This window comes from Phaseolus vulgaris, chromosome 8 (assembly GCF_000499845.2).
Source record: "Phaseolus vulgaris cultivar G19833 chromosome 8, P. vulgaris v2.0, whole genome shotgun sequence".
In the NCBI taxonomy this organism is placed as follows: Eukaryota; Viridiplantae; Streptophyta; class Magnoliopsida; order Fabales; family Fabaceae; genus Phaseolus; species Phaseolus vulgaris.
In genome coordinates, this window is record NC_023752.2 from 62,337,535 (window position 1) to 62,351,738 (window position 14,204).

Genomic DNA, 14,204 nt, shown 5'->3' on the forward strand with positions numbered 1-14,204 from the left:
CTTGTGTGAATTTTTCAACGCAATTTTTCAACACAGAATAAAACTTCAGAAAGTATGGCGAAATTTCACAAATTTTGCTAGAGGATAGCCTTGGTTTTTCACAAAATTTCAGAAAAATTGTCCCGGAATAATTTTTTCTTGAAATTCCACGTAAGAATCTGGACTGCATTTGGGAAAAAACGTGACAAATTTCACGTTAAACGGATGAGTATTCACCTTGGAAAAAAATCAAACAATCTCACACACAAACGAACCTTCTTTTCAACCCTGACAGTGATGAATAAAAAATTTATTGAAAATCTTGTGGGACGAATCTAGGGCTCAAATCTCAGCCAGAACTCAATACACACAATGATGAATGTCTGGTAAAATTTCAGACCAAAAGACCAAAGGAATAAGGCGTAGTAAGACCTAGACCAAGAGTGAACAAAACCGGTTTTCCAAAAACAAAATGTCCTGGCTTTTTTCCCTATATCTCCTTTTTGTGATTTGTTTATGGACGTGCCTCATTCGCAGGGTGCAAACAGCACATGAAAGTACTTGTGTGAATTTTTCAACACAGAATAAAATTGCAGAAAGTAGGGCGAAATTTCATAAATTTTGCTAGAGGATAGCCTTGGTTTTGCACAAAATTTCCGAAAAATTGTCCCACAATAATTTTTTCCTGATATTCCACGTAAGAATCTGGACTGAATTTGGGACAAAACGCGACAAATGTCACCTCAAACGGATGAGTATTCACATAGGAAAAAAATCAAACAGTCTCACACACAAGCGAACCTTCCTTTCAACCGTGGCAGTGATGAATAAAAAATTTATTGAAAATCTTGTTGGATGAATCTGGGGCTCAAATCTTAGCCAAAACTCAATACACACAATGACGAATGTCTGGTAAAATTTTCAGATCAAAAGACCCAAGGAATAGGGCGTAGTGAGACTTAGACCGAGAGTGAACAAAACCGATTTTCCGAAAACAAAATGTCCTGACTTTTCTTCCCTATATCTCCTTTTTGTGATTTGTTTATGGACGTGCGTTCTTCGCAGGGTGCAAACAACACATGAAAGTACTTGTGTGAATTTTTCAACGCAATTTTTCAACACAGAATAAAATTGCAGAAAGTATGGCGAAATTTCACAAATATTGCTAGATGATAGCCTTGGTTTTTCACAAAATTTCAGAAAAATTATCCCGGAATAATTTTTTCCTGAAATTCCACGTAAGAATATGGACTTAATTTGGGACAAAACGGGACAAATTTCACATCAAACGGATGAGTATTCACCTTGGAAAAAAAATCAAACAGTCTCACAGACAAACGAACCTTCCTTTCAATCAACCCTGACAGTGATGAATAAAAAAATTATTGAAAATCTTGTGGGACGAATCTGGGACTCAAATCTCCGCCAAAACTCAATACACACAATGACGAATGTCTGGTAAAATTTTCAGACCAAAAGACCCAAGGAATAGGGCGTAGTAAGACCCAAACCGAGTGTGAACAAAACCGGTTTTTCTAAAACAAAATGTCGTGGTTTTTCTTCCCTATATCTCCTCGTCTTTATAGACCTTACTAGCCCAAATAACACACTTATGTGCTCGGGTGAGGCCCCTGATCTACATAGATTTATTTTATTGTTTTTAAATATTTATTAAGTAACTAATTGAAAACTTTTTTTTAAGTGCAAACCAGGTTTTAGTAAATTTTTTTTATCAAACTTGAATTTATAATATATTTACTCATTATTTTTTAAAATAATTATGTAAGATTAGACACGTCTCTTAAATAGTGTGTTCGTCGAACATACATATCGAACTCTCGCAGAATATCTATCAGTATTAAAATTAAAAAGTATTTGTTGAATTTATGACATTTTAATATAATTTTAAAAATAAAAAATACATTAATTTTCTAAACGTTTGAATTTATTATATAATTTTTTATTATAATAAAAAAAATACATAAATTTTTATTATTAATTTATATAATACATTTCAAAAAATTATAGTTACTTATAATTGTCTCCGCTAGATAAGTTACAAACAAACAAAATTATAGTTACAAACAAACTTAATCTTTTTTATCTAAACCTTTGTGGGGAAATTCTAACCTAAATTCTACAACAATCGAGACTTTTCGGCACAGTCATATAAAGATTTGGAACAGGTTTTGTTGTTTAGGTGAAAGTGACGAGCCAAAAACCTCAAGCCACAAACACAACTCATCTACGACTCTCAAGAATATGGGACCATCTTCTGTGAAACATCGACAAAAACCATAAAAAAAAGCAACTTTTTTTTGTTGTTGACAAGTAAGTATCATCTACCTTGATCTGCCTCGGTCGTTACAATTCTTATTTCTCCGTCCTTCCTTCTCACATGACCTTTTGACCCTTTTCTCATCATATTCTCTCTAACAACACAATAAAAGAAAAATCAATTTTTTTCCCTTTCTCTGTTTGTATTTAAGGTCCCATCTCAGGATTTGACCAGATGGGGGAGGGGGCACATATCATCTCATCTGATATAGGAATAGGTGTGAATGAGAAGATGGGTGAGGCACTTGAGTCAAGTGACAACATCCCACTGTTGCTCACCAAATCTAGCTCTCTCGAAAGGACAGGTACGTGTTGTTTTGTTTGTGTTTGATCTTGAATGTTTAGTGCAAAAGTGAATAGTGATCTATCTATTTCATCATGCTATTACTAACTAATATGTTTGTGTTTGTTGTGAATGGGATGAATTGGATTGGGCTGAATTTGACTTTGTGAATAAAAGGGACGGTGTGGACAGCAGTGGCACATATAGTTACTGGGGTGATAGGATCGGGAGTGCTGTCTTTGCCATGGAGCACTGCACAGCTCGGTTGGCTTGCAGGGCCACTCTCAGTCATTCTCATTGCTTCCATCACTCTATTCTCTTCTTTTCTTCTATGCAATACTTATCGCCATCCTCATCCTGAACTAGGTCCAAACAGGAGTGCCTCCTACCTTGATGTTGTCCATTTGCATTTAGGTACGCACAATTCCCTTTCTACTTTCTTTTATAGCATGCCACCAGGTGACTGATGTGAGTGATGATGAGCTTGGTTCATTTAAGCATGTGGTCAAGGGGTTCAAATACTGACTCGTTTATGGAAATAATGTAGTTGGTAGGGGATAACTCACTTTTGAGTGTTTCCAGATCACCCAAAAAAATTAGTCTTGATGAATTGCCTGGGATGTTCCTTCCAATCTTGCATTACCTTTGTGTATGGAAAAAAAAAATCTGGTTGAGAGGCAGAAACCTATCTTTGAATGGTGATGAACTTGGATGTTTTGTCTTCTTTGCATGAACAATGTGTTGTATAGATTAGAGACAGATTCAATGTTAATTTCATAGTGATGAGATTATAGGGACTTGGGTAGGGAAGGAAGAAAAGAGTATAGAAACTAAATATTCTGAAATTGACATTGATTTGATGTGATATCGTTTATACTGATAAGACTCCTGGTATTAATTTAATAAGGAAACAAGCTAAAGCTGATTCATTTACCTTTTAGTGGTGTTGAGCTCTGTTCGTCTATGCATGTGGTTAGGAGTTTGAATCCTAACTCTTGTGCGTGGAAAAAATCTAGTTGAGAACTCACTTTTGAGTGTTTCCAAATCTTCCAAAAGAACTTAGTCTCGATGAACAACCAAGGATATTCCTTACAGTAATGCATTACAACAACAAAATAACATCTTGGTACCACATTTTTACTGGAAAGAATGCTATTTATATGATAAGATCATCTTTGGGTGTTTACAGGAATAAGCAATGGACGGCTCAGTGGCCTTCTTGTGAATATAAGTTTGTATGGTTTTGCAATTGCCTTCGTCATTACAACAGCTATCAGCTTAAGGTGTGTTGATGACTTATCTTACTGGTTTCTCTCATGTTATGACATTTTCTTTTTTTTTTTTGCTCTTCTTTCCCTCTGTTTATCTATGGATGCTTTGCGAAACAAGATTTTTTCACTGGTACTCCACTAAGGAAACATGAGTCTGTCCCCAGAATAACACCATATGATTGCCAATATTAATTTAGAGCTATTTTTGTATTTGTGGCTGCAGAACAATCCAACATTCATTTTGTTACCATAACAAAGGGAGTGAAGCATCATGTGAATCTGTAGATGCATACTACATGCTGCTTTTTGGCGCTGTCCAAATTATTCTCTCACAGATACCCAACTTCCATAACATTGAATGGTTGTCGGTTGTTGCTGCAATTATGTCCTTTACTTATTCTTTCATAGGAATGGGACTTTCTATTGCAAAAATCATAGGTATGATAGGAGCCTTGGCTAAGGCCCACCAAAAGTATTAGTTTTGATCAGATAAATGTGTATAATTTTATGACAAAACTTTGCTCAGAGAAAGGACATGCTGAGGGTAGCATTGGAGGAATCAGTACCTCCAGTGGAACTGGAAAGTTATGGCTGGTTTCTCAAGCTCTTGGTGACATATCTTTCTCATTTCCATTCTCAACAATTCTTATGGAAATACAGGTATATACCCTGCAAACTCACATACGAGACTCTAACTTTACCTATAAAGGCTGATATAATTTACTGCAATGAAGGATACTTTAAAATCACCTCCACCAGAAAACCAAACCATGAAGAAGGCCTCAGTAATTGCGGTCACTGTCACAACATTTATGTACCTCAGTTGTGGAGGTGCTGGATATGCTGCCTTTGGTGATAATACACCAGGAAACCTTTTAACAGGGTTTGAATCCTCTAAGTCGTCTTACTGGCTTGTGAACTTTGCTAACGTTTGTATAGTGGTTCACCTAGTTGGTTCATATCAGGTACATTAAATATAGAGATACCATATCAAGTTTTTTGGGTGCTCCCTTTTTATTATTTCTTCAATTCCTGTATTCTCACAAAATCATCATATAGTGTAAACATTTTGCCAGTTATGATATTTGTAATATGTTTGCTGTCACTCATCTTCTATGGTAGAATGCGTGTTCATTTAATTCATCTACTTTCTTTTGGTGCAGGTGTATTGCCAGCCACTTTTTGCCACTGTTGAGAGTTGGTTCCGTTTTAATTTCCCAGATAGTGAATTTGTGAATCACACATATATTTTGAAACTCCCGTTGCTACCAGCCTTTGAACTTAATTTTCTCAGCCTGTCTTTCAGAACTGCTTATGTTGCATCAACAGTTGTGATTGCAATGGTCTTTCCCTACTTCAACCAGATTTTGGGGGTTCTGGGTAGCATAATATTTTGGCCATTGACCATATATTTTCCAGTGGAAATATATTTGAATCAATCCTGTACTGTAGCATGGACGACTAAGTGGGTCCTGCTTCGGACTTTCAGCATTTTTGGCTTTGTTTTTGGGTTGTTCACTCTCACTGGATGTGTTAAAGGAATAGTAACTGAAAAAATTGGCTGAGAAGCTTTGAGACCTCTCAGGTATTGAGGCTAAGAAAGTAGTTTATTTTCTACTTTGAAGACCCAAAATGATCCTGATCATCTGCAATGGATTTTCCAATCATTCACAGAGTCAGTGACTTGGAACCATCAGATGAAGATTGGACAACTTTTATTTATTTATTTTCTCCGTAAATTAGACTTGAAACATGTATTTGAGATCTGAACTGTCCTGTCTTTATTCAACAACAATGCAAAGAATAGAGATGACTGCACTGAATCCGGTTGGACATTAAACGTGCAGAATCTCTGATATTTTCAATGGGACTATTGGTTCTGTAATTGATCACCTTTTGATATAGAAAAAAATTGCTAAGAACATTGATGAATGCAACGTTGCAGTTCAAGAATTCCAAGGTTGTACCTAGCTGTATGCTGTGATTCTGTTGCAAAAGCTTAATGTCATATGTGAAGTGTTTCTTGGCATGATCCTCCTGAGAAACTAGTCGATTTCATTTAAGATGTTGAGATACCTCTTAAGATGTAAATTGTTGGCATGAAAGCAGAACTACACACTTCAAAGTTTAAACATGACAGCACATACGGTGTAAGGTATCGTCTTCTGAAAACTCCTACTTATTCCAATTCATCCCATTGTCGCGAAAATTTACTATTAAAGTGCAAAACATTCAAGGCAAACTGAACTTGGACGTTTTCATGAAGCATTTGTGATTTGATTACCCAATAGCTATTACAAGTTTTGTTAACGAGATAAGTTGAACTTTCTTGTGGATCACACAAAAAAACGGTGAAATTACAAAATGCAAATACAACTGTGCACTTAAACTAATATCATGTCTCATACTTTAACATTAACAACCAAGCGTGACAACATGAAATAAAGCCTCCAGAAAGTGACTCAGAAGAAAGTTTTTGTTCCATAAAGTCTGATAATCCGTTGGCTTGACTTTGCTACCTGCTTAACATTGTACAAAATGAAAAAAAAAAATAGAGAATATGACGAAGGATTGGTTGACTTCAACAAGAGAAATATCTGGCCCAATCAATCATTCTTCTTCCCCCATATGATGATTAGCATAAACACAGCCAAGAATGATTTGCCGCAAGGCATGCAAATTGCCAATGTTTACAGATAGGTAACTACTTCCCTCAATTACACACCAACCTTACCATCAACCGATGCAGTGGTTTACTGAATAGCAAGACGCCTCTGTGAGGTTTGCTCAGATGAGATGCTTCCCCGTTGTTGACCTGAACAGACCCCTTCCTCAACTCTCTCACCCGAGTGCAAACAAAATGCAGACGATGACTGCAAAACATTTGCATAGTTGTGTTTTCCAAATCTCTCATGCACTTGAGATTCTCTCGTGTCTTGTTGCACACTGGGAGAGTTCCAGGTCTTAGCAGAATCAGAGGGGACTGGCCCTGCACCCATATCCTTTTCCTTGTTCGTGTGGCTTGAAGCCTCGACCTCAGTTTTCTTTGCAAAACGCCCTCCATTACCTCTTGCTCTTCTCATAGCATGCTGATGCCGAGATTCATGAAGATATGGCTGCCAAAAATCAGAGGTTAGCATACCCAAAGGGGGATCCCAGATTTACATGTACAAAATATTAAGCATTAGCACTATACTAGAGCCAACCTGTCTCGATCAAAACAAATTTTGAGTTGTATCAACCTTAATGAAGAAAAGAAAATTTGAGACCCAAAGAACACAATGCTAAACTCTTCTACTGATTTTAATGTGTTGAGTTGAGATATATCACTTTCCAAAATAGACAAGGCAAAAATTAACTACAGAACTATGGAGTAAGAAACATGATTACAGAAACATTAGTCACTGCTCATTTGTACCTTTCTGACTTTTATTAATTTCTTTTCAAGCTCTGCCTTAGCACGAGCCTGTCTTCGTCTCAGAATTCCTTGGTATTGTTTGGCATTCACATAAACAGGCTCTTGAGCCATCTCAAGCGGCAAAGCCATTCTGGCATGAGGCATTCCTATAAAAGGAGCATATCCCTAACAGAAAAAAATATATATAATAAGGTTATTTATCCTCCCAATATCACCATAGTTTGAAACAGAAAATAGACTAAATAGTGATTTTATCATATAGCAAGAATCTATCCTTTGGGGGCTATGCAAAAATTACATCTCACCATACTGATTTATGAGACATGCAAAACAGTGAGTTTGACAAACTACAGGAAGAAAGCTTTTATCATGTAAGAACACTGGTTAGTCTCACATCCAACTGTTCCCATAATAAGGATTTGTGGCACATGCCTCTAGTTAGAATTTGAAGTATACTAGGATCCATCACACAAGCATGCAACGGATCTATAATTTTTCCAATTATAGAATTTTCATCATAGACAAGTAAGAACAGCAAAAGTTAATGCTATTAAACATAGTCATAACATAAAGCTATGATCTTTGCGCCTTCTCTTTGCACTAAAAATAAGATCATGAGGGCAAGGCTTACAAATGAATGGCCAATAAGTTCCAGTTGTGGAGCATGTGTAAGGCAGTCATCACGCCTAGAAGGTGCAGATGTTGAAGAATGCAGCATGGCTTGGTGCTCTTGTCCATAATTTCCTGCCAATAAAATAATATAATATTCCAGTAAGCCTGTAACGCTTGGAAATAAAGAAAAAAATTCACATCAACATAATTTGAGGCATTATATACAAGCAAATGTTTTCTTTCCAGATTTCCATGTCTGTATTTTTTTTCTTTACAATATAATCTAAAGCACCTGCTTGATTAGGAGCAGTGGGTTGCGATTCTTTGGTGGCATCATCGTCTTCCTCATTCACCCCGTTATTGGACAAAGATTGATCTTCACTGGATTCTGAATCGCCATTGGGGCGTTCAAGTGAAGATGAATTTGATGCATTCACCCCTGACATTGCTTGTGGAACAGAATTGTACTGAATACCTCGCCACCAGGGCTCAGAATAAACATTGTTAGGTGCAAAGGAATGTGGATTAGACCTTGGCTGATTAGCAGTTTCAGATTTGGATGGCATATCTTATCTCCAGATCCCTACAAAAATATTGAACTTACAGTAAGAAAACCTCCATTAACATTAAAAGCATGGATAATCAAGGTATTTGTTAAACAGATTCACGTGATTTAATGAAAACTATAGCCATAATTGTCTCAGAAACATTGAAGTGCAGGCACAAACTGATGAGTATGATGTCAAAGCCCAATTCACAGCTTTGTTAATGATTGAAAGGCTTATTGAAGTCACGAAATACAATTGAGTTCACAAGAAACATGATAACAAGTGAAACAAGACAAACAAGTGTGTAGTTTCAACCTTTGATGATAACTCTGGGGATGTTGGAAGTTTGGAACATAACTCTGCTCAAGACCAATAATTTATGGTTTATTTATGGCTTCCCTAATCTGATTTTTATTTTTTAAAAATAGATCATTAATCACAGAAGTGCAGCAAAAGGTGGAAGTAAGAGCATAAACTTGATACTGGTCAAGAAGAAAAAGCGAGAACTCTTTCTAGGGTAATGACAAATGTTCATGTACTCATAACTCAAAAGGTTTGGAAAACAGTATCTTTCGAACAATGTTCATACTAAAAAACCTTACTGTGTTCTTGAGTACAACCCCTTAAAATGCAGATTGATATAGAAAAGCCATATTAAAACATGTCATAGCCTCGTAGATGCATAAAATTATAACACATGTTCAAGTTAAGGAAATTGAGAAACCCCCACTCAAAATAATTAAAATTCTTCATGAAAAGACAAAACAGATGCTTAAAACAAAGCTTTCATTTTGCTCTTACTTGATCTTCAGCAGGAGCTGCAACTGTTTAAAGGTAAAGCTAAAATCTTTCAACTCCTAGTGCCCAGCAACCAAATGCCCCTAGAAAACAAAATCACGACATTCAGAAACATTGGTTTCTGCCATATTTAGTCACAAAACCAAACAGCAACAGGGGAGATTCCAACATGCAACCTTAGATACTGGTCTAACAAGCAACAAAATTTGAAGGTGTATCTGATCCTAGTACATGCAACAAAATCCCAATTCTACCTCATTAACAACCAGAAACAATCTCCCACCCACATCACATGCCATGGAAAAAAAGTTCCAGGTGATACCTTGACAGAATTCACACATGCAGACACAGAATCCTTACACTCAGATCACACAAAGACCCCCCTAATGAAGCAAACACAAGAATCACCCTCCAAAACCCTAATCCTCAAAAGCCCCCCAGAGAGAAGGAATCAGAATTAGACCAAACTCCCCAGATGATCAAGGAAATTGGGGAGGTGGGAGGCAAATGAAAAAAAAAGGAACTTTGCTATCTGTAGAAATTGGGGTGTTGTGTGTTGATGTCTCACTTGAGTTGTTGTTGTTGTTATTATAAGAGGATAAAGAAATTGGTGAGAAACAATAAGATGAGTTAAAAGTGAAAACAAAAACAATCTTAACAAGACTAAGATGTTTAGTCCAGTGTTGGGGCATAAATTTCAAGTGACATACGATGATGACGTGAGCATCACGCAGGAGAAGGGCACACGTGGAGTGAAGTGGGAGGGAAAAGGAGAAAGGTGGTAGGAAGTGAGAAGGGGTGGGTGAGGGTATCAGAGCCACCGAAGAAGGAAAAAGAAACAAAATTTCTGGGGCACGTGACACGCACTCGAGTAGCAGAATCCGGTGAACGCGTGGCCTGGAAGTGGGACCCACAGCGTCGTAGAATTGACAGCAAAGTGATCCACGTGTCCCTTTTTTTAGTTTCCTCGGATTAATTATTGATTCTCCACCATAAAAATAAAAATAAATTTATTTGTTTACTTAAAAAAGTGGGAAAAGGTGAGCCTCACCTGCCAGTGAGGAGTGAAGAGTGAGAAGGACACGTATTATGACTTCACAGCTCATAACCATTACAATTTTCTCACTTCTAAATGCAATAAATATTGCTTCAAAAACGTGGCACCACTTTTTAATACACATCAAAATTTATACTTATCAAGATTAATTTCTTGATGATTCTTACTTTTAATAAGCTTAACAGGGTATTTTATATGATTTTTAGTTCACTCAAATTAAAAGTATGTTTGATTGCTAATCTAAATAAAAATAATAACACAAAAAAAAAGTTATTTTTATTAAACATTTTGAATTAAATTTTGATAATAATTCCACCATCATCAAATTTTGACCACTAGAATAACTTGAGTGTCATTATTTTTTTTATAATAGTATTATTTTCATCATCATTATTATTAATTATTTAATCTTTATGACACTATATATTAAATAAAATTAATAAATATTTAATTCTTATTTTAGTTTTTTTTTATCTCAGCCGATAAATAAGCTTTTAATGTTTTTAAAATATTCTTTGTTGGCGTTGAAATAACATTAACTCGTGTATAAAATACTAATAGTTGTCATTCAACGTTTAACAACAATTAATAAATGATATTATAGATAAAGTCAAATAATCCTAAATCGTCTCTCAACCAAATGAGGTTTTAAGTTGTTGTATTGTAATGTAGATAAATTAAAAACAATAGACGAATAAAACAAGATAGAGAAAATAGGTTGACACATAGTTTTATTCACAATGAATCTTTTATTGGTTATCCCAAGATTATCACACAAATTGCAAACGTGATTAAACAAATGTAATCAAATTTAACAATATTATCAATAAAACACGTGTCTAATAATGTATTCAGCATATCACTAGTTCCAATCTTATAATTTTGATATGTTTATTTTCTAACTCTCGAACTAAGCGAACAAGAAAATTCATTATAATTAAGCAAATTAACCAAGAAATTTAATTAAGGGAAAAAACTAAGTTATCAACAAGTGTTAAAAAAAAGTTTCCTTGACAAAAATTCAATTTAAAAAAGACAAAATTAAAGCATAATTTGTAATAAAAAAATTGAAGAACAAAACTTCATAACATAAACCTCAAAATTCATTGTGAAATCAAAATAGAACTAACCCATAGGAGTTTAGCCTTGCATGCAGAGGAAAAACGAAAAAATTACAAAGAAAAAAATAATAAAATTAAGAAAATCCCAATGCTCTGTTTTTTTAATGTCGTTGTCAAACTCTAAAACGGGATGATTTCTCCTTGAAACTTGTATATTTTTATAAGTTTTTTTTTCCAAGGATATCAAAAAAATATTATGATTTACATTTTGTTCACATATTCTCAATTTTCAACTAAGTTTTAACTAAATTGCAAATATTGTTTCTTTACATCTTTGCAAATAATTTGCTTCCAATTTTGCTTTTGAGACATCGTGAATTTTATTATCTTATTTTTCTCCTTATATTTTGTTTTTAGTTTTGATTCAAAGAAGCAAATTGGACTTTCGCGTGATTCGATCCATTTACAATGGAAGACATTTCATTAATATTGTCTAGTTAAACTCTATATTGTCAGATCGTTTACTCCGGCTAAAAACACAAAATTAACATAGATAATAATTAAGACTAAAATAAACTTAATTAGATGAATATAAGATAAAATAATAAATTTATTCATAATTACAAAATTATGGTCATTTAAGTATATTTTATTTTATTTTTAAAGGGAAAGTTAAAATTTAAATATTAAAGAATTTACATTAATCTTTGTACACTATTGAATTGAATGAATTGACCTAAACTTTTTTTAGTTTATGGGTAATCTTACACACGTGAAGGGCGTTGCTAAGAATGATCCTCTATGAAGCAATTTTTTTTAGCTCTAATAAGATAAAAATATAATATGTAACTTTTTGAGATTCTCACTCTCTTATATATGCTAGCCCACGACATTACATTGTCATGTATATAGTAATACCCTACAAATAAATATGACATTTTATAGAAAATGGTTAATTATATTTTTTTAATATAAATTAATTAAAATAAAGCAAGTGAATATTTAAAAAAAAAAACAATTATAGTGACAGTTGTACTGAAAAGGTTTCAACTGACTTAACCGCCGCAATAGGTCTTCACTGCTCCAACAAATCTCAGAAATGCATTATATATAAATTTGTAGCCATTTAGTTGTATCCTTGTGGAAACCTAGGCTTAAGATCTCATGGGAAACTGTTGTGCTTTAGTTTTTTTTATTCTTTGTTATAATTAACTAACAATTTATAATATAACAACTTTAAAATGAAAGCTTAAGTGTTTTCACTTTCTTTTGTCACGCAACACGTTAACTAAAGCATCCGTAGCTTTTTCTCTATAACATTATCGCATATCAATATTGTATTAAATATCTAAAGTAGGTAAAATTATTATAAATATATAACAAAATTCTTAAAAGTAGCTATTGAATAAAAGTATTATTGATAAACTATGGATTCTTATAAAGATGTAGACTAGACTCGGAGAATTCAAGTTGAATAAATGAATTGATTTATTTATAAAATAATTATCGAACTTTAGCGATAAAGTTAATTGGAGATTTTTCTGTAGAAGACTTTAGTGATATTTTTTAGATTACATTTATAGATTTATGTCATTTGATATGTATAAGTAACTATTTTGATTATTAAGAATATGACTGATATCTACAGACACGTTTAGGTTGTTATTATTCAGACGACAGGTGGTTAAGAGTTACTTCATGAGTAGATATTATCTCCACAGTACACAAGTTCTCTAAGTTCGAGAATTCGACTTTAAGAAGATTGAACTTGAGTATTAAATCATATATGACTAATAGTCTTAGGTTGGTTTATGCAACCTTTTATAACTCGTTGGTTCGAGCTTATCTAACTCAACAGTTCAAGTTGAACATAATTAAATGGAATAAGGGAAATAATCATTACCATTAACAAATAATTAAATTGATAAATATAATAATGAGATGTGCGTTTTCGAGGTAATACATAAGCTCAATGAATGATGTTCCTTTCAAAGGCTCTCGCGAAGGAATGTGTTACCCTAATATGATATTTCACTTTTTGGCGATGACTTATTTTTTGAACGTTAGGGTTTAATGGAATATTTTTTAAACTTATAAAATAAAAAGGAAAACAATTTTATTCTTTACTTATTTTCTTGTTTGCTTTTGTTGGTGTGTGGTTGCTCTCTCACTTTTCATTTCTCATTATTCTTGTTTTGGCTTCTCTTTGTTGTTTTCTTCTTATTCTTTTGCCTCTATTTATTATTCTTCTTCTTCAGAAGATAGCTCTCTCGTCCATAAAGAGGTTTCTCCCATAGGAGAAGAGTCGTACAAACTTGTTTTCTATTGAGAGGGATAATTTAGAAGATTTTTTTTCTAAAGCTACCCCTACTATGTCAACAACAACCATGACCGTGGTTGTCATTGCCAAATGAGGGGGAATGAAGCTAATGTTGCTTCTATTAAATGAAAAGCTTCATCCGGAACTATTGGAGAAACTTATAGGCCAAGTCCGACTAAGAAGACGAGGAAGGACAAATTTCTTCTTATATGTGATCCCAAGTACTTCTGGGTACTCTGTAAGTTTGCTTCCTATGCCTCCTAGTTTGCTTTGAAGGATAAGATAGAGAAGTTCATCTCTTCCTTTAACATATGTTCGGATGTCATGTAATTAATGTTTTGATCTTTAGTCTGTTGAGATGACACAAATAAAGTCAATCACTCACTGCATTCGATGTATTATCCGCCTTCAAGTTTAAAATTTTGTCAATATTTTGTCCTTAAAAAGTGTTTCAGGAGATTAAAAGAGAAAAATATATTTAAGTTACCCCTAACCTCATCTATCAAATAACGTGATAATA

General features: G+C 34.0%; 2 protein-coding genes across 5 annotated transcripts; one reads left to right on the forward strand and one right to left on the reverse strand.

Annotated features, from left to right (window-relative positions):
- Positions 1-2,140: 2,140 nt before the first annotated feature.
- Positions 2,141-5,823, forward strand: LOC137823931 (probable amino acid permease 7). Its single transcript, XM_068629280.1, has 8 exons — positions 2,141-2,310; positions 2,469-2,621; positions 2,777-3,013; positions 3,789-3,882; positions 4,094-4,308; positions 4,397-4,530; positions 4,605-4,835; positions 5,034-5,823. Exons 2-8 carry the CDS (start codon positions 2,492-2,494, stop codon positions 5,433-5,435), a joined length of 1,443 nt encoding a protein of 480 aa, XP_068485381.1. The 5' UTR covers positions 2,141-2,310; positions 2,469-2,491; the 3' UTR covers positions 5,436-5,823.
- A 431-nt stretch (positions 5,824-6,254) lies between these two features.
- LOC137823932 (nuclear transcription factor Y subunit A-1-like) lies at positions 6,255-9,916 on the reverse strand. Of its 4 annotated transcripts, none has more exons than XM_068629281.1 (6): positions 9,569-9,916; positions 9,250-9,329; positions 8,193-8,483; positions 7,920-8,032; positions 7,289-7,453; positions 6,255-6,986 (listed from the first exon to the last, which is right to left on the reverse strand). In XM_068629281.1, the coding sequence occupies exons 3-6, from the start codon at positions 8,464-8,466 to the stop codon at positions 6,624-6,626; spliced, it is 915 nt and encodes a 304-aa protein (XP_068485382.1). In that variant the 5' UTR covers positions 8,467-8,483; positions 9,250-9,329; positions 9,569-9,916; the 3' UTR covers positions 6,255-6,623. The 4 variants fall into 4 exon arrangements, with proteins under 4 accessions (XP_068485382.1, XP_068485383.1, XP_068485384.1 ...); XM_068629282.1 differs by having other exon boundaries at positions 9,501-9,911; XM_068629283.1 differs by having other exon boundaries at positions 9,423-9,911.
- Positions 9,917-14,204: the final 4,288 nt, after the last annotated feature.

Excerpts from the sequence above, each read along its gene's own strand:
- LOC137823932 (XM_068629281.1), bottom strand. The coding sequence starts at position 8,466 with ATGCCATCCAAATCTGAAACTGCTAATCAGCCAAGGTCTAATCCACAT. Across the intron at positions 8,033-8,192 it reads CACTGCTCCTAATCAAGCAG|GAAATTATGGACAAGAGCAC; the intron begins GTGCTTTAGATT and ends TTTTATTGGCAG. Across the intron at positions 7,454-7,919 it reads AACTTATTGGCCATTCATTT|GGATATGCTCCTTTTATAGG; the intron begins GTAAGCCTTGCC and ends TTTTTCTGTTAG.
- LOC137823931 (XM_068629280.1), top strand. The coding sequence starts at position 2,492 with ATGGGGGAGGGGGCACATATCATCTCATCTGATATAGGAATAGGTGTG. Across the intron at positions 3,883-4,093 it reads ACAACAGCTATCAGCTTAAG|AACAATCCAACATTCATTTT; the intron begins GTGTGTTGATGA and ends TTGTGGCTGCAG. Across the intron at positions 4,836-5,033 it reads ACCTAGTTGGTTCATATCAG|GTGTATTGCCAGCCACTTTT; the intron begins GTACATTAAATA and ends CTTTTGGTGCAG.